This window comes from Diabrotica undecimpunctata, chromosome 3 (genome assembly GCF_040954645.1).
Source record: "Diabrotica undecimpunctata isolate CICGRU chromosome 3, icDiaUnde3, whole genome shotgun sequence".
In the NCBI taxonomy this organism is placed as follows: domain Eukaryota; kingdom Metazoa; phylum Arthropoda; class Insecta; order Coleoptera; family Chrysomelidae; genus Diabrotica; species Diabrotica undecimpunctata.
Window position 1 is genome coordinate 42,895,189 of NC_092805.1, and position 25,405 is coordinate 42,920,593.

The 25,405-nt window shown below is 33.2% G+C and overlaps 1 protein-coding gene across 2 annotated transcripts in view; it reads right to left on the minus strand.

Annotated features, from left to right (window-relative positions):
- The window catches only part of LOC140436736 (hydrocephalus-inducing protein homolog), a 371,509-nt gene that overhangs the window by 104,650 nt on the left and 241,454 nt on the right, over window positions 1-25,405 (minus strand). For both annotated transcript variants that reach the window (XM_072525797.1, XM_072525796.1), the window contains 6 exons: window positions 17,906-18,209; window positions 15,658-15,806; window positions 12,126-12,437; window positions 7,436-7,623; window positions 7,185-7,377; window positions 1,076-1,205 (listed from right to left, as the gene is read on the minus strand). In XM_072525797.1, the coding sequence (XP_072381898.1) occupies window positions 1,076-1,205; window positions 7,185-7,377; window positions 7,436-7,623; window positions 12,126-12,437; window positions 15,658-15,806; window positions 17,906-18,209 (1,276 nt within the window). The remainder of the gene's footprint in view (window positions 1-1,075; window positions 1,206-7,184; window positions 7,378-7,435; window positions 7,624-12,125; window positions 12,438-15,657; window positions 15,807-17,905; window positions 18,210-25,405) is intronic.

The following is a 25,405-nucleotide window of genomic DNA, read 5'->3' on the forward strand; positions in this document are numbered from 1 at the left end:
ACCAGCATTGCGCGGTTTTGCAAAAGAGGATATGGCTCCACTTTGATAACCAGTCAATTGTAGACTTCAGCATTTAAGGCCGGTTCACTGAAACGATATTCATCTGGAAATAGAGTTTCAAGGTGACACATTATATTTTCTACCTTATTTTACTTTAATATTGCAAACAAGTATGTTCCATACATATAGTCAAGTTTTTTATTTGTAATTTAAACAACAATCTTGACAACCTACCGAAACGTTAATTACAATGGAAAATAAAATCTAGATCCAAAAATATTACTTATTGAACCTAAACCCCAGAATATTTTGGGTTTTGTAGTCAAATACTACCCTTCAAGTAAAACTCTTTAAGGTTTGCTAAGCTTTCGAGTTTATTTTACTCTTTATCAAAACATGCTAAAAATTAACCTTTTTGGGATGTTAACATAGCAGACAAATGGCATTGGATATCATAAAAATAATAGAAAACGTATAGGCAAAAAACAGGACCGAAAGAAAGTTTAAACATAAATTGAACGGATAGACGTTCCAACTGGAATTGGACAAGGAGATTCATCAGTTATATATAAATTTATTTTGGAAGAGATTATAAAACAAGAAAAACAAAAAAAGGTTACCAAATGGGAAACAAAGAGTCACTAAATTGCAAATTGGAAGAAGAAGCACAGGTCGTCCACGGAAAAGATAGAATGCTACTATTTGAGTTGGATAGAAGGTGACGTCGAATGTACACATAAATTATGTGCATTTCCAAAAAGAGAACTTTCTTAATAAATTAATCGAAAAATTTTTTGATGGATTAAGCAGGTTGGTCAGGTTGATTAATTTAAATATAAAATAATAACTGATATTTAAAGTATTAAACAGTTATGTATTAGAGTTGGCCGAAAACCAAAACATGTGCAATTATTTATATAGAAAATTTCTGTCTTTTTGAGTAATTCGACGCTGAAACTTATCTATAATCCGAAAGAGGGAGAATTAACAAGAACTAACAAATAAAAAACAGTAAAGTAAATAGTACTTATAAAAAATGTAAATGTGGTAACTCATGTATAAATTCTAAACTTACTTTTCAAAGTAACTTCATTCTCCCCAACAGTTGTATTATTTTTTGATAATGTATTAACACATGCTAATATCCATTCCAGGTTTAAAGGAACTAGACCACCATTCAAGACTTCAAATGAAAGGTTACTTTTCTGCAATTTATAAAATATTATCCTAAACGTTGTGTTCTTACAAGGAGAATCGTATATAAGACACAAATAATGTCTTATACTTTGTTGTAAATTTTGTCTACGTGTATTATAAAAACGTTTTACCGATTTTTCAAGAATGTGGTCTTACAGTGAAGAAACAAAAATCTTATCTCGGATTTGTTATCAATAAAAGGGGCTAGCATAAAAGTCAAGATAAAATTCGCTCTAATAAGGAAATCCCAGAACCTACGAATATGACACAGCTCAAAATCATTTTTGGGAAATGTAATATTACTATAATAGATTCATTCCAAATCTTCCCAACATTGTTCATTGTGTATATAAACTTTTAAAATAAAATGTAGTTTGATACTGGGATGAGGAATGTCATTTAACTTTTGGTATTGTTAAACAAATGTTAGCTCTAGTATTAGCCCAGTATTGTCCAACTCTAGAACTAAATTTAACTGTTAATAGTTCAAATTATGGGATCGGAGCTGGTCTCTTGCAGTATTAGAAAGGTAGTGAAAAACCAATCTACGTTGCTATTTTACTAGCTTAAAAGGCTAGTTTAACTTTCGATAAAGAAGCAACGGGTATAGTATGGGATTCAATCTATCCTATTAATTTTTATATGGAACGGAATTCAATATTCGAAAAACTAAGGCAAACCAATGTTTCTAATAATTTTTATATGGGAAGAAGTTCAATTTAATCAGAAAAACCAAGGCATCAGTGTAAATTTTTGTCCCTTAACCTTTCAGGGATAACGTGACATGATGGCACACAAAATGTAGCAGTCCGCAAATCTAGAAAAGGTCCAAAAAACAAATATTTTCCGAAAAACGGTCCGAGAACTTGTCAATTCTTTAAATATATAATTAAAATAGACAGAAAAAAACATTTGCACACAAATTTATTATAACTTGTATTTAAACTCGTGCTTTGAAAATAAAAGTTAACAGATATATCTTTTTCACATTTTGAGTACTATAAAACACAAAAACCAAAATTAAAAAAAAAAACAAAACAACTGTTTCTAAAAAATTAAACAAAGACTAAATAAAAAACAAATGTTTGAGATGCTCAAAGTAGATACATGACTGAACGGAAATACGTCAATCTTCGCTGCTGTCTTCGGAAATACCATCCTGTAGGCAGTCGGAGCAAATGCATTTTGCGTGCTCTAAGCATACAAGTTTTTGGTATTTTTAAGAGGTATATCTGGTTGACCAATTTTTTGTCTACTACAGTAGATCTTGACGATTAGGTCGTGGATTTGGCGATGGAACAATTTCTTCTTCAATAAGGCAGATTTCTTTTATTCTTGACCTAATTAATCGAGAAATACGTTTATTCAAAAATCAACGTTGCAGATGATCGTTTACTAGTTCCATATCAAGAGCTTCTAGAAAATGTCTTCTAGGCATTTTATCTATCTCATTAGATTTATATTTGTTTATTACAAATCAGTTGACATCAGCTATACTCATTGCAAAATAAAAAATGACTCTCAACGACTATCAAATGACATTTTATCAACTAGATCTACTCCTCCTTTGAAATTATTATAGTCAATGACAATTTCTGGTTTGCCCGTTAATTCGTCTAGCAAATTGTCGTGGTGCATCGTTGAGAGTAAAATAAAGTTTTTGTTTTTTCTGGATATATACGACACAATCGTACCTTTTTCTCTAGAAGCAAACATACTTGTTTTTTCTGATCTCTTAGGATCCGTAAATTGAAGTAAAAGCTCCCTTTTGTTTTTTCTCATAGTGCCTATTATAGTCAGATGATTTTCTTTGAAAAGAAGATCGGCCAAGCTGAGTCTTGTAAAAAAATTGTCCATTGTTACATTTCTGTGAGAACCAGATATACGAATGCAGAGGCGAGGAACGTGGGAAATATTGCTCGTATCAAGTTTATATGGACCAGGTGGCTGTTGTCCAACGTACACCTCCAGATTTGCGGTATAAGGAAACTTAGCGTCTACTAATGCGTAGATTTTTATGCCGTATTTAGTAGGTTTATTGGGCATATATACCCTATAGCCACGGAAAGCTTCCAGTTTTTTATCTACCGTTGTATATGCTGATAATGAAAAATGTTTAGGTAAATTTGAATTAAACGAATTCTCTCACAGCTGCTAATTTGTCATATTTTTGCCTCTCTAATCGTGTTCGTTTATTATCAAAACGGATGTGTCTGAGCAAAAAGTTGAACCGTGCAAGGGACATTGTCAATCTAAAAATCTCTGGCGATGAGCCATTTGTCCTAAAGAGATCTTCTGCATTTATGTGGTTATTTTTGTTTACCCCAGCTATATATAAAAGACCCAAAAGTTTTAAAATATTTTTTTGCAGATTTATTACTAAGATTGTAAGAACACAGTTCAATAAAGGTATTCGTGTTGTCTACAATGGTTTGAAAAATCTCTCAGAAATTTCTACCTTCATTATAGTGTATTTTTACACTATACAATAACTTAAATACAATATACTTAAACAATAAATTATGTATGCAAATCCCTAAACTGTTGATACGGGTGACTCAATGAAAAACAGATATTTGTCAACAAGTTTACAGAAGTATATAGGAAAACAATTTTAAATTGAGTATGACCACCAGGTATAAAGGTTGGAGCAGAATAGAATACAATAGTTGTGAGGGTAACTAATCCCTAAATAAGGTTGCCAGTGTCGGAGTGATGGAGGTTAACAGGTACTAATGACTTTGCAAGAAATGTAAGATGTTTATTTTATTGGTTATATATAACCAATAAAAGTTTAATAAGTACCTACCTATTTGCAAAATAAAGTTTAATTCTTTAGATAAAATAAAACGTTTTATTTTATCTGAAATGAGTGCATTCCACGAAGTAAGGGTTTCAACAATCAAACATTTAATTCTTTAATTCCAGGAATCTACGACAGTAATTGACTAGATAATTACCTTCTAAACTTATTCCACAGAAAATGTGATAGTGGGTTTTTCCATTTTGTATATAGGAAGGTCCAAGTGGCGTATTCAAAATTCTTAACAGTTCACTAAAAGTAGGTACTTCAGTTGCAAGGTGCAGTTTATTGTGTATACTAGTGTTATGGAAAATTTGGAAGTGCCGTGTAAACGCCGAAAAATTGGTCGTCTAACAGTTAATGAAAAAACATTAATATTTAATTGTTTTAAATCATTTACAGACAAACGTTTATGTGAAAGTGTTGATGAGACCGTTGAGTTAGTTAGCAGTACACTTGGTGTTGGGAAATCTACGATTTACAGAGTTATTAAAGAAGAGAAATGTGGTAGTTTTCAAATGCCACGTAATGCTCCAGGGAAACCAAAATTTCAAATAGAATATTTTAAAGAAGGACTTCGACGGAAAGTGCATGAATTCTTCTTTAGACAAGAATTTCCAACATTGGATAAAGTTCTTGTCTCAGTTCGAGATGATAAGGATTAGCCAGAAATGAGTCGAAGTACGTTATGGAAACTTTTAAAAGAAATAGGCTTCCGCTGGAAAAAGAATCCCAGAAAGTCTATTTTATTAGAAAGAAGCGATATTGTCATATGGAGAAGACATTTTCTAAGAACCATAAAGGAAATGAGAAACCAAAAAAGAAAAATATTTTATCTTGATGAAACATGGATCAACGAGGGTCATACACCAAATAAATTTTGGCAGGATGAAACTGTTACAAGTCAAAGGCACGCTTTTGTAAATAACTTATCTACTGGTTTAAACCCACCATCAGGAAAGGGACGCAGGCTGATAATAGTACACATTGGCAGTTCAGACGGTTTTGTTGAAGGTGGTTTATTAACTTTTGAATCAACTCGTACCGGTGACTACCATGAAGACATGAACGCTGATGACTTTCAAGAATGGTTCGAAGAAATGATAGATCTTCTTCCTAAGAACTGTGTAATAGTAATGGATAATGCAAGTTATCACTCCAGACTTATAGAAGGACTGCCCACAACCAAGTGGTTAAAAAAAGACTTGCAGAATTGGCCGAGTTCAAAAAATATTACGTACCATCCCGGATCTATAAGAAAGGAACTTTATTCGTTGTGTGCCCTTCATAAAGAAAAATTTAAAAAATACGAAATTGATGAAATTGCCAAGAATCGTGGAATGACAGTACTTAGATCCCCACCATATCATTATGAATTAAACCCGATTGAACTGGTATGGGCACAGATAAAGAGTGAAGTTTCAAGAAAAAATACCACTTTTAAAATTCATGATGTTCAACAGTTGTTTTTGTAGGCCGTAAATAATGTAAAACCTGAAAACTGGGAAAAGGCAGTAAATCACACTATTAAAGAAGAGGAAAAAATGTGGAAGCTGGACAATATTACTGATAAAATGATCGAGCCAGTTATTATAAATTCTGGTTCTGAAAGTTCATCTTCTGAATCTGATTAGGATTTGTAACAAGTAGCTGTAAGTTTTATATTAATATTTTTATTCATCTATTTAACATATCTTAGACGGTTTTAAAAACTTTTTTTCTCTTTTGTAATTTTTAAAAATTAAAAAAAATGTGAATTTTTTAAAACCCTTTTTAATGTAGGCCAGTCAGTTCTAATATAGTGTGTGATAAAAGAGGTCACTTTTGTTTACATACACATAACACTTTATAACACTGAAATAATTCATTTATTTTTTACAATTATTCAAAGTAATTTTTCAATTAATCTTGAGCACGCTCATGGAGTGGTCGGAGCTACCAGTTAAAATTATGCTAATTACTCTCTCGTTCATAAAAATAAACTATAAATTGTCACGGCGAGTTCGTATCCGGCGGTTTCCTACACGTTTCTTCCATTAAGTTGTTCCATCCTTACCAATGAAATGCGGCACTCTTTGTTAAACATTCAAGACTTCTGAGATTGGCTCTCCAATTTCTTCTTCCATGTCGGTGTCGTGGTCCTGTACCTCTTCGAAATCTCCTTCCAAACTAGCATCGCCATCGTCAGGTTTAACTTTTGGCTCAGAATCAGAGAGAAATTACACATGAAGCTTTTCAAGATATGTTTGTTGCTTTTAAAAACTCCTATTCAAAATATCTGTAAAAAAATATGTTTATATCAATCAAAAATATGGAAAACATAATCAGTAGATCACTCTCAATTATAAATTATATAAATATTTTTTATTTACCCCAGAAATAAAATATTTGAAAATTAAATCTTACCTTAAAATTTGTGACAATTTGTATAACATGCGGACACACGTTCCGCAATTCAATATAGCAGCAGAGCTAAATGCACTATACAACTCTCACAACTGTACTGAATAGAGTATCCCCGCGCTTGAAACTAGCGAGTACGCCACGATCGAAATCATAATTATTCGTCAGAAATCGACAAATAATTTGACAGGCGGACTCATAGTCCGCACGTTAATTCTGAAAGGTTAAAGTGACATACCGGTTATGGCGGCCAATAGATTGAAGCGATACGCAGTATTTCAATATAAAGTATGTGCCTACATAGAAAACTGTAGCAAACTTTTTAAATAGTCCTTAACCTTTAAATAAGTCGATAAGCCTAGATACTATTAAGTGTAAGTTTACATTTAAATTATATAGCAGAAATCGAAGAAATTCATATAAACGTGAGTGATATAAAAACAGAAAAGGAATAAGATCCGATTGTGTTTCGTATAATGAAATATGTTATGGTTAAAGGCCAAGAAAGGTGGAAATTAAAAGCTACCTCTTAAAATGCAATGAAATATCTATTCAAAATGGAGTCTTGCTGTGGGGACTCAGAGTAATTGCTCTAAGTAAAAAAAGTACATTTTATTCGGAGTAAAAATGATTTTTGAGCTTCAGCTTATTGTCGGAATCGCTACGCTCGTCCATCAAACGTACATTTTCGCCACAAAAAGTATGATTTTTACTCCTAATCAATTAATACACTCTTTTATTGTAGGTCATGATTATTAATACAATAAAATTTAATACTTACATTATTAACATATGTATCAGGAAATATTAATTCTTTTGTTTCACAAGAATACGAAGCAAAATCACTAGTGAATGAAACTAAAAAATTGACAAAAAGTAGCTGTTCTGAGTTTATAATTATATTAGGTTCTTTTACATCTAGTGCAGTTTTTATTTGTTCCTTAACCGCTTCCATATCTTCTCCAATATTTTTTCTAAAATATAGAAATGTAATAGATTAAAACGTAGTTAAAAATAGATTAGACTACGTACTGTGAAAAAGATTCAATGGCAGCTTCCATACAGTTTTTATAATGGTCATCAATTATTTCGGATTCATTGATAGATAGTTTATCGTTAGTCTCAACATAAGAAAAAATGCTTTGTCTATTATCCCAGCCCATGTCATTGTCACTAGATTCAACGAAACTAATTGATGTATAATCCATTTGTATGGGTATCTACAAAAAATATTTTAAATTTTTTTAACAGAAAACTTTTTTTTCGGAATACAGAAGTATTTATTAAAGCAAAAAACGGTGGGCCTGCTGATCATCAGACGGAAAGAAATTGTATTGCAAAAATCCTAGAAAGAAAACGTCAAATAACCCAAATGAAAAACAACCCAGGTTACGAAGAAGGTTAATGAGTTTTAGAATGTGGAATATGCAAAGTATTCGGACTAATCTAGATGAGGTGTAAAAGAAAGAAATTTAAATTAAATGAAACATTTTTTACAGAAACAAAAAAAAGAAAGGAAAAGGAAAACGAATTTAAAGATTTTGTTCGTTACTAGAGTAGGAACAGACAGAGGAGCAACAGCGGTAAGTTTACTGATAAAGAAATTGGTATTTAATACAATTTTGATAAGTTTATAGGTACGTAGAAGAAAATCATTCCAAATTAATGTACAGAATTAAATTTCTAAATAATGCCAGATTTATGCACATTATATGAGCAAAAGCAAACTTTACTAAAGTCTGGCAAATATTAAATGAAACTATAAATCAAAAATCACGTGCCGTAAGTGGTTAAATGTAGCCGAAATCACGTGCTTTTCATGAATTCTAGGAAATTTTGAATTCAATCATTGGCGGCGGCGGTCACTTAACATTGTAACAGTATAATATTATATTTTGCTTATAATAATAAAAATAATACATTTGATCTAGTTTATAAAATAAGTTCTCATTCACGTTAATAATGTTTCCACTGAGCTGACGAGCGGAAGTCGACTATATATTTAAAGATGTAAGGTCCCAAATTAGTATATTCTTGTTATTTCAGAAGGATATCCAATTATTGAGTCTGTCAATAAACATAAAAAGTACATACTAACAACCACATATGCTTGTTTTAGTCTGTACGTTCATAATGTCTTCTAAAAACATGTCAAAACGTATTTATTTGGATGAAGTTATACGTCGACAAGAAGTTATACACGTATTGTGTTGACGGCAGTAAACAGAAAGAAACGAAATTATCACGATTCAAAGTTTATTTTTGAGAAAAATTTAATTCCCTCGAGTGTCAAATAACCGAGTTCGTTTATTTAATAGCGGAATTAATCAATGTCCTGACATTTTGCAAAAATGTGTTTACACAGCAAAATAATAAAAGAACAGATTCATCAGCACATCGCTGCAACTACGCAATGAAGCAAATACTTTAACTTTACAAGCATCAATAAAAAATTGAAAATTTTGCCAAATGAAAAATCTAAGTACAGTTCACGCTGTAAACGCTTAACTTGCATGGTATGAAACAGGAATAATAACCCAGCCTAACAAAATGAAAAATAAAGGCAGATATCGAGCAGAGTTTCGACTATTTTAAATAATTTTAAACTGTTTGTCCTTGTTTATTGTAGTGTTATGTTCCAATTTACTGAGTATTTTATGTTTATGACATTCTGGGATTGTTGGATAGCACGAAACTGACGAAATACCCATGAGGATGCTCTAGTGAGCGAAAGTACTTGGGCAAGATTTAATTAATAAAACTGTGCTCGATATCTGCCTTTATTTTTCAAAGTTCATTTATTCGAGCATTCAACCTTATATCAATAAAATGAAAAAAATTGGTGCTTGAGAAATAACGAATTATAAATATTTTGATGCTGTGATTTCAAAAAAGTCTTATTTTTTTCATAGTTTCTTTTAATCAATTGTATAATTTTAACTTAGCTCGGAAAGGTATACATAAAGGCACCGGAAAATCTCCAAGACAGACTTGTAGACCAACAGTAAAAATAATAGATCATGTTATTGTAGACTATATTTGCTGATTGTAGAATATTCGCTTGCAATTAGATTAATAGGAACTAATAATATATTATAATATTTTTTGCTTATATTAGTACTAACTTTAACTTTAATATTAGTACTTTAATAATTTTTACAGCTTAATATGTCTATTTAAGGAAGATTATCATTACTCTCACTATCACTGCTGTTGTCGCCTCTTAACGTAATCACTACGGGTTCGATTATTGTATCAATATGAATATCTAACTCCCACATTCGTTTTTCGACTATTAAGTTTCGAAGTTATATTATGACGTGCCACATAACCCTTTGTGCCCAAATTAGCTCAATCGGCATTAATATGTTAGTAGTGATATGGTGGAAGACTTAAAACAGCAACACCACGAGAACGGGCCATTCCATCCACTACGTAACCGATATAATTAGGGCCATGTTTTTTGATCAAACACATCAACTATACCCTAACTGCATTCTTATAGTACGGAATATTTTTTGTTCCCGCAGCCATTTTTGCATTTCAGTTATCTTCAACACGCTGCAGAACATATTGAAACCACTGTTCGAAACGATCTGCATTCATATTCTCATGGTAATCATCGGTTTTTTTTTATAAAAAAGTTAAACCACTGTCTTTTAGAAAGCCGCTGTCACTTCCAATATGGATCACTATGAGTCGCTGTCCTTTACCTGTAGGTCCTCGAAATCCTTGAGTCCTTCAACAAAAGCTTGCCGATTACTTGTTACAGTAGTGTCAGTTCACACATTTTTAACAGCATGTCCAGTATTGACCCCAGCTTCATCTAAATAATAGATTTTTTTATTTTGTTCACGGAAATCTGACATTTTACGCAGATAGTTGCGACGCCATGTAATAATTTTAGGTTTGTCTATCATCGGTGAATTCCTTTTGTACTTAACATAAGTAAATTCCAATTTATGTACCTGTTTACACAAAGTCTCACGACTAATTTGGAGAATTACTTCATTGGTTTTTATTGCAGAAAATATTTTGTCCAGAGTAGGAATTTCCTTATTAAAATAAAAAGTATGAACTGTACGTCTTATTTCTAAATTGTTATACTCATTAAATTCAATTGGTTTTCGACCTCGTAGATGTGTATATCGGATATGAACTTCACCCGAGCGTTGGTTTTGATGGACAATCCTGTTAACAGTGGATGACGATACTCGTGTCATACATTCACAACGACTTTTCGCCTGAGAGAATGTTTTTCTCAAATACTCGTACACATTAGACACTATTTTTTTAGCTTTAAGTCCTAACTGTTTGCTCGAACTTTTCACATTTGTATTCTCCCTGCTGGTACTAGGTTCTTCCATTTTTATTTAATTAAACAATATTTAACAAAAGTAATATATCGTTAAACATAAAGGCACCTGTATACTTCTAACACACAATGTACTTATAACTCTGGGAAAACTAAATATATACTGACTATATTCGCTCCGTGCGTGACTGACGCGACATCTACCGCCTTCATCTGACAGTTTTGGACCTCCCAATTTGAGGTTAAACATATGTTAAATAGATACGAAATTGACAAGTATTAATAATTAGTTTTTTAATTATATTTTTTCAGTTTATGTACAAAATAAATTTAGTATTAAAAACTGGATTTCTAAAAATTCATCAACTTTATCTTTTCAACCCCAAACGTAAAAGAAAGGGAAAATGTAGTACTGGCAAATCAAGTTTTTGCATGTGAAAGAGCCTGTAATTAAAAACAATATGCTGGCTGCAGTTAGCTCGAAGCCTTATGAAATATCATTTAAGGTAAATTATTTAAATTTTTCCTATTTCAACTGCATAAAAATTAAATTATGTGATATTTTCTTTTTCATATTAATAGCACGAATCCATCTTTTTCTTTTCTCTAATTTATATGTAATCTTTGGAAACCTATAAAAGCTACACTCACTATTTTTGGTATTATTAGCACAATTAAATACGCAACATGTATTTGCACCCATTTTTGATAAAATTTATGCGTAAAAAGATCCAAAACAAACAAAATTCTATATACTATATTATTTATTTATGGATCCAAAAGGTCAAAATTTGTCATATTTCGCCGCTATGCACGCTGGAATCGTTTCCCCTACCATGGTCACGCACGGAGCGAATACGCACCCTTTCTCCGCTAGTAACACGCTTTCTGGTAACATTCATTGCGATAGCTAAACGATATAAAAAACCCAACTGATCACGCTCATGAGTCATTTCACTTATTATTTGCCAGACTGTAGAATGTCTGAAGTCTAAATTTTTATCCATTCATCTTTGTTTTCGTTTTTCGTCAAGAAGCGATAACGTTTCTTGTTTTTGAAACTCGCTATATATTAGTTCTGCATCATCCTACCTGGTATATATTATTTTCTGTAGGCTCTTTAAATTACTTTTTTGCAGCCGAGAATATGTTAAAACATTTCCAGTTGTTGATTTCTGATAAAACTTATTTAATGAACTTTATAAGCGTACAGCATTAATATCTTCATATGAATATGATAAAATTTGTTGAAGCGGGATTTGGTTGCAGAACAGTGATTTCAGGTTATAAGAAAAGTATTTAGGAAACTTACCACAGCAGCTTAAATTTTACTAGAAATTTAAAATTAGAGTTAAAAATGTGAAGTAGGTAGATAATAAAGAGCAAATAAATAAAATTTTGTTTTACCTTATGTAAAGTTTTTGGTTCTTTCGATGATACCATCACCAGAATTTCTTTTCTAGACGACGGTTTTAAATGCCCTATACTAGGCAGAAAAAATAGATTTGGAACGTCGCTTCTGAAGTTAAATCGATAAGTGCATGTTTTGGACTTGTTTTTAATTGAAAAGTATTTTTTATTGATTATTCTTAATGGAGAGTATCCGAAGTCTAAGTGATATATGATTTCGTTTTGGTTAATATTCCATTCTGATGGGTTAGAAGCAGGTATATCATGAACGGTTATTTCTCCTCCATAACATTGACCATAAAGTTCCAGCTACAATTTAAAAAGACAAGTATAAGACTATTTTATAAGGAAACTTAGTGTGTTAGATCACTGCATATGCGATATCATGCAATATATACGAACTAAATTAAAATTAAGTAAAAAAATGTGTCACCAGCTATACCTTTTAGAACCTTCAACAACCTAATATTGTTCTGAAGCTATTTTCTTGTGGTATTTTAAAGTAATTACTATTTAAATGGGAATAAGTAACAATTAAAGGTTAAAATACGTTTATTGACGTTTCAATTTCCACTTCGAAAATCGTTATCAAAATACAATTTACTAATGTTTGTGTAAGTGGTATATTAATGCCACATACAAGTATTACATGATTCACATGTTCGATTTTTTTTTGAAATTATCGTTTATTTGACACTGCTTCCTCTTATTATTTACAGCATTTTTATCCATCGTCAAATGTTCCGGGTCTTGAAAAATTTACCACTACTGGAATCGGCTTTCTGTTTCACATAAATATTCTGCTGAAAATTCACCAATAGTTTGTAGAATAAAATGGTGGCGCGATATGTTTTTTTTGTTATTTCTTTATATACAATCTATGGAATAAGTGCTGCATAATCCAACATGTAGAACACATGCACAGGCCACCTTCGACTAACAGGATGCCATTTGATCAACTATATCAACACCAAATTTTGTTGTGTTATAAAAAGCAATCGTTTTGGGTGTTTTTTAGCATCCTTGCAAATTATTACTTGTGAATGCATTGGGGTAGATTCAACATGTAAAGATCATTTTTTGTCTGCTTCTCTTGGTAGACAGTAACGGTTATGTCATTGCCTGCCTTCAAAATAAAGGTTGCGGCATATTATCAAACACGTATAGTTTCCGGCACGTAGCATTTCCAGTCCAACAATCGGACTGTACATTTACATTTTCATACATATAATGTTTCAGTTTGGTTCTGGGAAGATATAATCTGGTTTTTCTCGACAAAAATTGTGTGCAATTGCTCTTCTACTTCACGATGAAGAAAGAAAAACTGTAGTAAAAAGAAGGTTTGAAGTACATCCAATGCTAAGAGAAAGAAAAAAGGAAGGTGAATACTGAACTTTATACAAAGAATTAATTGATGACGATGAAAAATATTATGGATATTTTAGAATGAATAGGATTCAGTTTGAATATATTTTAAATTTAGTTACACTTTAGTTAAAAAACAAAATACTACATTTAACGAAGCCTTTTATCAAACCAAAGAGTATTTTTAAAAAAGAAAAGGTATCACTTCCGTGCAAAAGTCCTAATTGTTTATCACTTCCGTGATTAATTGTCACAAAGCAATAAAAACACATGCATAAATGACAAAATAGCCTCGAAAATTATTTTTTTAAATATTCTGTATCAAAATCAAACAAATACCTAAATAAACGACGAGAAAACGACGGACCCCTAATTCACATTATCCGTACCAATAGGTTTCGACTCGTTCCGTAGCCATCGGCATCCGTAAAATATTGTTTTTGAATATACTGAACGGAAACGTTAGGTGTCTAATACGATACATTCCGAACAGTGTGAGTTATTCATATTTAAAACCATTTAAATTATATTTTTCGGAAACTAAACGCTACGTGCTGGAAACGCAACATGCATGATAATATGTCACGACCTTAAACAACTCATAACGAGGGGTTCGAATCGTTTGGCATAAAGGAGGAATCTCTTTTCTTGAATCGCGTATCGTGGCAACGATATTAGTATTTTGGTGTTTAAACTTTTTTTGCTAATGGCAAAGATGTAAAAGAGTTGCCGGTAATGATAACATAATGCTGTTAAAATGACGGTGCCGGCTCTTCTAGGTATAAGTCACTATATCATAAAATGTAAAAGCGGAATTGGCATAATTTTTAAGTGGTGTATAAAGAACCAAAACTTATTAAAATTCAATAAATATTATGAACTTAAACAACATGAAAAAAAAAGAAGATATTTCCATGTTACTAAGCGCAACCGTCAAATTGATGGTGCTGGCCCTTCTAGTATTAATCACATTTGGATTACACATACAAATATTGTATGTGTAAGTGTATTTAATATATTTTTATTCTTAAACTGGGGTAACAATAGACGTTATAAATTTAACAAATAAAATATTTTCATACATATTGGGTCTATTGAATAAAAATAAGTGTTACCTTAGAAGTAGTAACTTTTAAACAAAAGCTATAAGGACAAGATATTACTTATTTATATTTGAATAAAAGTAAGTTTTCTCTGATAAGGTAATACTGGAAAAACATTCTGAAATTTAAGTATATACTTGTAAGTGTTAACTTACAACTATATACTTGTAAGTGTTAACTTATGCTAACTTATGCTTATAAGTATTTATTGTACTTATAAAATTGTCTTGTAAGGTTATTTATATCTGCAAGACAAATTTTAACAAGTTTGTAAACGTCGTTGATATTCTGTGTAGTATATACACGTCAGTTAAATTTTGGCGCTACAAGTAATCATGTCGTCGTCGTCAAGTGAAGAAGAATTAGCTGTCAAGCGTGGCTGTCAAAGGCTTATATTTGTAAAAATATGGAAAAATCATATGGTTCTTCTGAATAAATCAATGGTTCCGGCAATTGTTAAAAGTAAAGAGAAAGCATGAAATGAAATAAAAGTCCAATTATGTAAGGCTTCTGGTGCAAGTATTATTATTTAGAAATTAAAAAAAATCTTAATAACATGAAAACAGATGAGATGAGATAAAGAAGAAAACGGATAAGAATATGACTGGTAACAAAAAAATTAAATTGCGTGAGTGGGAAAAAGAATTTCTGGATATATTGAATTTTAAAAAAAATTCAGTATTAACGAAAATTTCTGGTGGGTGTTCCATTGGAACTGACAATGAAGAAGCGAATAATCTACAAAATACTGGATCAGCTAGTACGAGTTCACAAATGCCCTCATCTATAGTAACGCTGACAAAACGCCCAAAGAAGAAATTTAAGTTAGAGACTGAGGAAACGGAAAGTTTATCAACACAAGAGTTACAACGATTAATGTTTCTTGAACGATTAAATGTTGCTAGACTTCAAGCCCAGAGGGAAAAATTTCTAATAGAAAAATTGACAAATGTTGTACCATCTCGAATTTCTGAAGAAATTTTTGGAACAGAAGTGATAAGGTTATCCGAAGTAAAGAAGTAAAAGTAGGGTAATTTAAAAAAGAATATTTACTCACTTACCTTTTTTGTTTCGTATGGATTGTTTACAATAAATATTTTAACTTCTCCTTCTGCCATAATTGGTGACATAGATTTAAAAAATACAAATATACTGGTACTTTCTGAAGGACATAAACTGATATTTACAGAAGATATACTTAATTGTTTCTCTAAAACAATAAACATTTATTTTAGTAGCAACAATAATTTTTATACAGTACAATATTATATTAAACTTAAATATTTTAAAAGGTTTTACTTTAAAATATTTTCTTAAAAGTATACAGTGTGTAAAAGCCAAATGGAATAAATTCATTATTTAGGTTACTGTACATATTTATAAAAAAATCCCTAAACAAGTCAAATTTAAATTATAACTTGACATTCTTTAACGTAAAAATGCAACCCCTACATTCAACCCCCTTAGAATGACAGGTACAACCCCCAATTTTTAAAATAGGAAGTATAGGCTTGTGATATATCGTTTGAGAGGTCTTTTAATTCTCCATTCAAAAATGTTGTCGCTTTCAAGTTTATTAAGATTAATTAAGATAAAATAAATTAAAATCATGTGGTTACCGAAATTCGCTACAATACAATCAAAAACTAAAATGTAATGCAAAACGTAATAAAATGCAGAACACAAAAAAGAACTATGAATGTTAATGAAGTAGATGTTCAAAATGTTTACCGCGAACGTCTATCCTAATTTCAAATAAAACTGTCTTATAACATTATTTAGTTATTTTAACATTATTCATTCCTTTAAGTCATTTAAATCAGAAGGTTTAGTTTTGTACACATGGCTCTTCACATATCCCCATAAAACAAATCTAATAATGTAAGATCAGGTGATCGCGCTGGCCATTCAATCGATCCTCGCCTTCCTATCCACCGATTGGGAAATATTGTATCGAGGTACTGCCGGACATTAAGTTAGTTGGTAATGTGGTGGTGCTCCATTCTGCTGAAACCATATCGTATTCGCTGGAACTTGAGGGTTTCCTGGATCAGGATATAAATTTGCCAACGTTGGAATGACATCATTTTAAAGTAGTGCCAAATAATTGTTGCCATTCAAGTTGCCCTCAATGAAAAAGGGACCAATGATATTGTTTCCTACAATCCCTGCCCAAACATTAACCTTTTGAGGGCATTGAGTGTGTTCTTTTCTCATCCAGTGAGGATTTTCCGTGGCCCAGTAGCGGCAATTTTGCCGATTAGCATGACCGTTAAGTGAAAAAGTACACTCATCAGAAAACATAACGTCTTCTAATTGGATAATATTGTTATCCAACATGTCCATCATTTGCTCACAAAAAAAGTTCTTCTATCAAAATCGTCTTCCATGAGCTCCTGAGTAGGTATCATCTTATAGGGATGCAATTTATTTTCTTTTAATATGTTTACTATCGATGTATGGCTAGCATTGAATGTAGTGGATGCCTGTCTACTCGATGTATGTGGATTTTCCTGAAACTCAAGCAACACATCTAATTTGAGTTCATCACTCAGTGCATTGGCAGCTGCTTTTTTTATCTGCCTTATATGACCAAACTCGCGAAACTGCTTCTCTATTTTACTTATTGTTCCTTGGGATATGGGCGGTAAATTAGGAAATTTCTCATGAAATAGGGGAGTTACTTCCTGTTGTGTTCGGGTGTTATCTCCGTAACCAATCATTTGTAAAACTGTTATTTTATGCATTTTCGTTAATCTAACCATTTTTCAGAATTGAATTGAACGAACTTTTTACTTAAATTAAAATACTGACAACTTAAATAAAACAATTTACTAATGCGTGTTAAACTAACGTTGCCACGGAAATTCTTTAAAGTTTTTTAATGGTTACCATCTAAAAACCACATTGCTATGGTTTTTGTTCACTTTCTCATTATCAAGACCTACACGGGAAATAACTTTTGAGTATATTTTAGCGAATTTCGGTAAACACATGATTTTAATTTATTTTATCTTAATTAATCTTAATAAACTTGAAAGCGACAACATTTTTGAATGGGGAATGAAAAGACCTTTCAAAAGATATATCACAAGCCTATACTTCCTGTTTTAAAAATTGGGGGTGGTACCCGTTATTCTAAGGGGGTTGAAGGTAGGGGTTGCATTTTCACGTTAAAGAATGTCAAGTTATAATTTAAATTTGACGTGTTTCGGGATTTTTTATAAATATGTACAGTAACCTAAATAATAAATTTATTCCTTTTGGCTTTTACACACTGTATAACGTTTTTTTGTTATTTTAACTTACCAATATCATGATTGCTAAGATCTGGTACTTCTTCAGTGTGCATTATAAAAAAATGAGAGTCATTATTTTCGATACATAAACTAATAATAATTGTACACGAAATCATTCCCGTATTTTTTATGATAACTTTTTTGAACTGCCATTCTTCGGGATAAGTAGGAGAAAATATAATTTTATGTACGTGATCTTCTGCTTCTATATTAGTTATTTGAACCTGGGGAATACAACTTCTTCCAGATAGACCCAAAACAAAGAAATTCGTATTGCGACCATTATATCTGATTTCCAATTTACCTTCAAACATCTGGAAATAAAATAGCAATGTAAAACATAACATCTAGAATAAATTCATCGTCACATTAATTATTTACAGAAATATATCAAAATTACCAAAAATATAAACTTTAAAAACATCCAGAAAAAAATTCTGGATGACTGTTGAAACCCTAAACTTGTAGAAGAAAGAACATAAGTTATAATGGGTACACAAAATTTAGCATATTAATGTACAGATTTAAACAAAATAAATAAATGCATAAAACTTATATTTAAAACAGAAAAAAAGAATTGCAGTAAAAACCTGTATATAACTAGAAGTACACGTAGACCAACTGTAATGTATCAGCCACATACCCAAGGGAAACAACCCCACCCCCCAAACGCAATCGTTAAGACACTTTATCTAATCGACACTTTAGACCTTGGTTGGAAAATAATACAAAATACGAATTGTAAAACAGCGATAAGAATTGAGCTGAGTAGGAGGTTTCATATGCCATGATCCACTTTAACACATGGAGTAGATGGCATAATCAGCGAAAACGTAGAAACAAAGCTCCATTTCGGACTGTGACGAAAAACTCAGGGTACGCGTTGGGAGACATAAAAACAAGAAAGTCGGCGGAAAGATGGTCAGTCAGCGCGGCGGGGCTACCTAGGGTGTTACTTGGGCAGCGTTACGGTATGTTCAGCTCAATTATCGTGATATCGTGTCCGACGGAAGGTAGAGAGTCGAAAATACGAATTTTCGTCTCGCTCAGTACCGCCATAACTTACAGTGAATTCCAGCGTTCATCCAGACTGTTCCTGAGTTTCAGTTGGACTACAAGGCGTATTCGTTAGCTGGGGCCTAAGTACGCTAAGGTAACGAACAATATATACTAACCATTTGGGGGAAACAATTAACAGTAGGTTGTCCGCCTTTTAAACTCCCTTAGTAAAATCTCTTCTCGTCTCCCTTCGCAAAATTTGATAACCAATACTAGCTTTCTTGTACATCTTGTGTAGTAGTTGTAAATTTACGATTTGTTAAATACATAGTAAGTTGAAAGTGGCTTGTTTTTTTTACCGTTAGACAGAGACAAGAAGAGAACACATTTTTGCTTTGTACATCTTCCCGGCTTCTAACGCAAGCCAATAACCTCTGACTCTTTACAGGGATTGCATCGGAGTATCCTTCAGCCCCTATCCTGTTTTTTTCTTCTTCTTCTTCTTCACGTGCCATCTCCGCGACGGAGGTTGGCAATCATCATGGCTATTCTGATCTTAGATGCTGCTGCTCTGAATAGTTCAATTGATGTGCATCCGTACCATTCCCTCAAGTTACGCAACCATGAGATTCTTCTTCTTCCTACACTTCTCTTGCCCTGGATTTTCCCTTGTATAATCAATTGAAGTAGGTTGTATCTCTCATTACGCATAACATGCCCCAGGTATTGCAGCTTTCGTGTCTTGATGGTTTCCAATACTTCCATTCTTTTGTTGATTCTTCTCATGACTTCGTTGTTTGTTACATGCTCGGTCCATGATATCTTCAGGATTCTTCTATACACCACTTCAGGGTTTTTTTCTACCCTCTTGTAAATTCGCGAGGTCGAATCACGACCTATTCGAACTAGTGGACCAGTATGCCTCAAATTCGCTCGGACAGCTAAATCTCCTTTAAACACAGGGGATATTTCAGTGGTGACAGTGCTAAGCATCCCTTAGCTTCAATCCTCTTTTATTACATGACAATGACCCAGATAACATTTCTCCAAAGTAAAATATTTAGATAAAGAATTCAAATTGCAGAAAAAGATCAAAGACAGTATTGGAAAGACCATAAGAAAGTCGTAAACAACTAGACGAAAACAATGTTAACAGAAGCTGTTCTTGAAATATTACAAAGAGGCAGAGGGAGAAGACAGATTAACAGCTAAAATACTTAAAAAGGAATGTGGGGATTTAAGTAATGCTTAGAATATGTAAAAACACTGTAATGGTGAAAAATAATCAAATGATCATTTGTAGTGTACTCCACGTGTCTCTTCATAATCTGAAACAAAAAATTGTAAAATGTTTTATAAAAATAATATAGATAAACCCCTAGACTTACTTAGGTAAGTTAAGGTGTGACGTAATTGTGCCGATGGCTGTATGGCCACAAGGTTATATGTGGTCGTGAACGATCCCTCTGGGGAACCAGACAAACCCCATTGTATAAAGCCTTCCCCTGACAATGCGGGGCTCTGCAAGGGGCGACCAACCTTTCCCTAGCTACTCGTGGCAACAAAAGGGTTCACCTCAGCCTAAAGCTGCAGTTGAGGATGGACAGCAATGTTCACCTCCAATCTTGGCCCAACCAGATGCTGGATCAAAACTTTCACCCTCAGCCTGAAGCTGGAGTTAAAGATGGACAGCAATTTTTATCTCAAATTTTGTCTCAAGCTGAGGATGAACAAGGATCACCTCAGAAAAATCGGCAAAAGCGCCGCAGAATTTGTGGCGCCGGGACAAAAAGAAGGAGAAAAGCCAGAGAGGCGATGGGAAAAGCACCCGCGAGAGCAGCTCATTCCTCTCCAGCCAAAATAAAAATGAAGGTGCCCACATCGGATGCAGACAACGGTTCCACCTCTAAAAGAGGACAGGGACCGACAGCCCCCGGTGTGAAGTGCCTTCACCCAAGTACATCCAGGGAGGGCACGCAGTAGTGAAAACGCCGCTGCCCCTTTCCAAAGCTTCGCGGAAGCGGCCTTAAGACATGTTAAGATCGTTATTAAAGATAAGGTAAATCCATACGGAAAGGTCACTGCCGACCGGGCAAACCTTATTAAACGCAGCTTGATCAAGGAATTGGACGGAGCAATCTTGTTGACCTCCAGCAGCCAGGTAAAAGCGCTCACGTTCAAATCGTGGACTTACTAGAGTAAGATCATCAGAGTAGTCTGTGATGACAATGGGGCGCTTGCATGGCTTGAAAATGTTACGGCTAACCTCAAACCGTGTGAGAAGGCATCACTAGCTGTTGAGGATTGGTGAGGATAAGCTACCGAAGTTTAATAGAGTCTCTCTATGGAATCCAAAGAATGTTATCAGTACCTCTGATGACCCAGAAAGAGTGTTGCAAAGGTTAACGGCGTAAAATTCAGACACGACAGTTAAGAGATGGTGCACCTTCCACTATAAGATATAAAAGGATCCTAAAGGATACCTGTTCGTCTTCGGAATCGAAGACGAGGACCTGGCTGTCCTTAGGAAAAGAGCAATGAGCCTGAGTTACACGTTCACCTCATTGACTCCAAAAGCAAGCACCAACAAAGTGAAGGACACCTCCTTGGAACCAGGAACCTCAGATACTCAGCAGCCAACGACGGATGTTGAGACTGACATCCCTAGTCCCACAGCAGGAAGCAGACCATTTCATAATGGTCGACGAACTCGGCAGAGAAGGCGTAGAGGAGGAAATGGACACTTGAAAGAACCGGAACGACACCTAAACCAAGGGCAAGGACGTCGGAAAAAATAAGGTTAATATTATTCAATGCAACCTCCAACACAAAAAGATGGCAACGTCAACACTATGCCGCCGCCTGGATGTAACGGAGGATGCACCTTAGACGTAACTACCGTTAAAGTTAAATGCCCATGGGGAAAGGGCAAAAATAGAGATTTGATACTAGCATCGGTCTACCGCCCCTCATATGCAGCCACCCTACCACCAACAAGGGAGATGGAAGATTTGGTAGACCATTGTCCCGGTCAGAAGGTATAACTTATTATGGGCTGCGATTCTCACTCTCACCATCTAGGCTGGGGCAGCAGAGATAACAACTCCCTAGGTAAGCCTCTTTATGGCTATATTATTAGAAAAGATTTGTATATGTTAAATAGAGGCACCGAACCTACCTTTAATAATATTCGTAGCCAAACAGTCATAGACATCACGCTAGCAACAGCTGAAATATCGAATAACATTAAGAACTGGCAGGTATTGGAGGACATCTCTATGTCTGACCACTACTGGCTGACTTATAATATTAGATTGGAAAAAAGACTTATCAAATTGAAATACCTTGGCTCCTTCTTCTTCTTTAAGTGCCATCTCCGCGACGAAGGTTGGCAATCATCATGTCTATTTTGACCTTTGACCTCTCAGGTTCTTCAACCAGGAAACGCGTCTTCTTTCTACGCTTCTGCTACCCTCTACTTTTCCTTGAATTATGAGTCACAAGATGTTGTATCTTTCGCCTCTGATCATATGTCCTAGATATTGCAATTTCCTTTCTTTTATTGTATTTTCCATTTACCTCTCTCTGCCTATTCTCCTTAACACTTCTGTATTCGTGACTCTATCTACCTATGGAACCCTTAACAATCTTCTAAATGTCCACATTTCAAACGCGTTAAGTCGATTTATTGTATTTCGGTTTAATGTCCATGATTCAGCTCTTTAGTAGAGTACACTGTGTACATAGCATTTAATTAGCCTTATTCTGAGGGCCAATGTCAGATCTTTGCTGCATAAAATCATTTTCATTTTCAAGTTGGCACGTGCTTCACATCTGACTCTTATTTCTGCAGTATAATCGTTATTTTCTGTGATTATCGTTCCTAATATATTTTTACCTTTTTTTTACCTTGGCTCCTACATAACGGAAAATGGATCAAAAAATTACCCACAGGGATACATGCTAATTGGTTCAACTGGAAGCGAATGAGCGGCGTACTTTGTGGAGAAGAAGATGGAGGTAACTGAAATAAAAATGTTATGGTGGATGTTGAGTTAGAAAGGGAACGGATCAGAAAAGACATGATTAGAGAAAGAGCCGAGGTAACTACAGTCTTAAAAAAGATTCAAGAACAAAGACTGCAATGATTTGGTCATATCAGATGTAGAAACGAAAACTATGTGGGTTGAAGGATAGAGCTGTTAGAAGTTGATAGAAGAAGATTTAAAGGAAATCCGAGGAAAAAATGAAAGGACTGTGTAGCAGAGGACTTAAGAAAGAAAAGTTTAGCTGAAAAAAAAACCGATTGACAGAAATGAGTGGCGACGAAGAGTAAGAAACAGCGACCATTAAAAAGAAAAAAGCTGAGGAAGAAGAAGAAGAAGAATGTATCAAACAGAAAATAAGAAATGTGGCATCAAAAACTTAAATTCCAAAATCATAATTGCTTTCGACCTGCATGTCTACCACAGAATGAAGCACATACCATAGACAGTACAACATACCCATCTCAATAATAGAAATTAACATTACTAATATTATAATCAGTGGCATCACAGCTCGCTATGAGCCAAAGGCTATTTCAGAACAGTTCTCCATTAGCCCCTGTCTTTGACAACTCTTCTCCATGCTCTAACTCCAATAGATTTTAAATCTTCCTTTAAGTTGTCTTGCTACCTAATTCTCGGTCTTTCTCAATCTCGTTGTCCCATCGGCCCTCTTCAGTCAAAAACTTTTCTGACTGTTGCACATTTTTCTCGTCTGATAACATACCCTATCCATCTAGGGCATGCTACCTTAATGAATTTTACAACTCCAGGTTCTCCGAAACTTCTATAAAACTCCTTGTAGTTGTAACGCCTACGTCACAAACGCCTCGTTTATTGCTCCATATGTTCTTCTTAGGATTTTTCGTTTAAACTATATCTTAGCACTGGTCTTATTAGTGTTTTATAGATGGCCATTTTAATTACCATTACTAAGATACTCTACACAATTATCAATAAAGTACACCTATGTATTTTAGACATATTAGTACAAGAAGAGAAGGCATAAAAACACTGATAGTTAATAGCAATCTACTAAAGAATCACGCTGAATATCGTCTATATTAAAAAAAGTAAACAAAAAGATTGTTATAACTACAGGGGAATTAGTGTTATGAGTTATGTGATCAGACTATATAGATAACCACTAAAAACAAAATAGAATAATTTAAAGAATCAAAAGAACAGAGTTATTTCAGATGGCTTTAAATTTTGTAACAAATTGCAGTCAAACAACATTCAATTTACGATTCAAGGATTATCAATACGTGTAAAGTAAAACTTCAATAGTATATTATATAAATAAAAAGAAAAAAATAAGAAAATCTTATGTCGGGAATCTTCTATAATATCTTCTATAAGTATATTTGAATATAAGTATATAGTATATTTGAAAAATAAGCTGGAGTAAATTCTCAGAATACTAATCTTCGCACCTCATAAGCGAAATACATAGGCGTGCACATCTTCTAACTAAAACGTAATCTTAAAAGAAAAGTTTGCGTTAAATTTATTTGGATATTTAGATAGATACACATAAAAAGAATAAAAATTCTATTATTTTTGTGAAACATACAGTTAATATAAAATAATAAAATACAATAAATTATACTGAAACGTAAAATACATACACAAAAACTGTAAGTTTTTATATATTCCTATTAATAAATAATAATATTCTTAATACTAATAATATTGGAAATAAGAATGAAAATTATATTAGCAATAAAAAATAAATAAAAAATAAACAATGAAGTTGTCGGCAATTAGTTCAAATGTAAAATAAACTTCTGAGCTACAGTTTAAAGTTAAGCTTCCTCATATTCTGTTTCAGACGAAGTGTTATCCGATCCGGGATGAATTATTATAGGTTCTATACTGCTATCTATTATATTATCAAGCTCCCACATATTTTTCTCAATATCCATAACGTGATTAATACATTTTTGCCAATGTTCAGTCGTTACTTCGGATATTGATTTATGAAAAAGAATAGTAACATTTGACAATTTAAAAGTTGTATTATTTAGAGCAACATTACTTTTAACTTCGGCACATACTAATTCAATCGGATTTAGCTCGCAATGATACGGTTGTAGGCGAAGTATTTCAATTCCTCGTTTTTTGACTATCTCCTTAATGACATATTTTTTATAATTTTGTTTATTAATTTAAGCAAGCTCTAATAATTCTGCTTTTGTCATTGTATCGTCAAAGATTAAATTCTTAGAAATTAACCACATTGCAATTTCATCTTTCCTCCATTGAGTAGTTGGTAAACGTTCAACTAATCTAGAGTGGTAACTTGCATTGTTCATCACAATAACTGAATTTTTAGGAATGAATTCAATCATCTGTTCGAAATATTCTTCAAACACGTCTCTGTTCATCTCTTCGTGATAATCACAGGTCTTTTTTGATTCAAACAAAAGTAAACATTCCTTAAAGAAATCCATTCATACTAC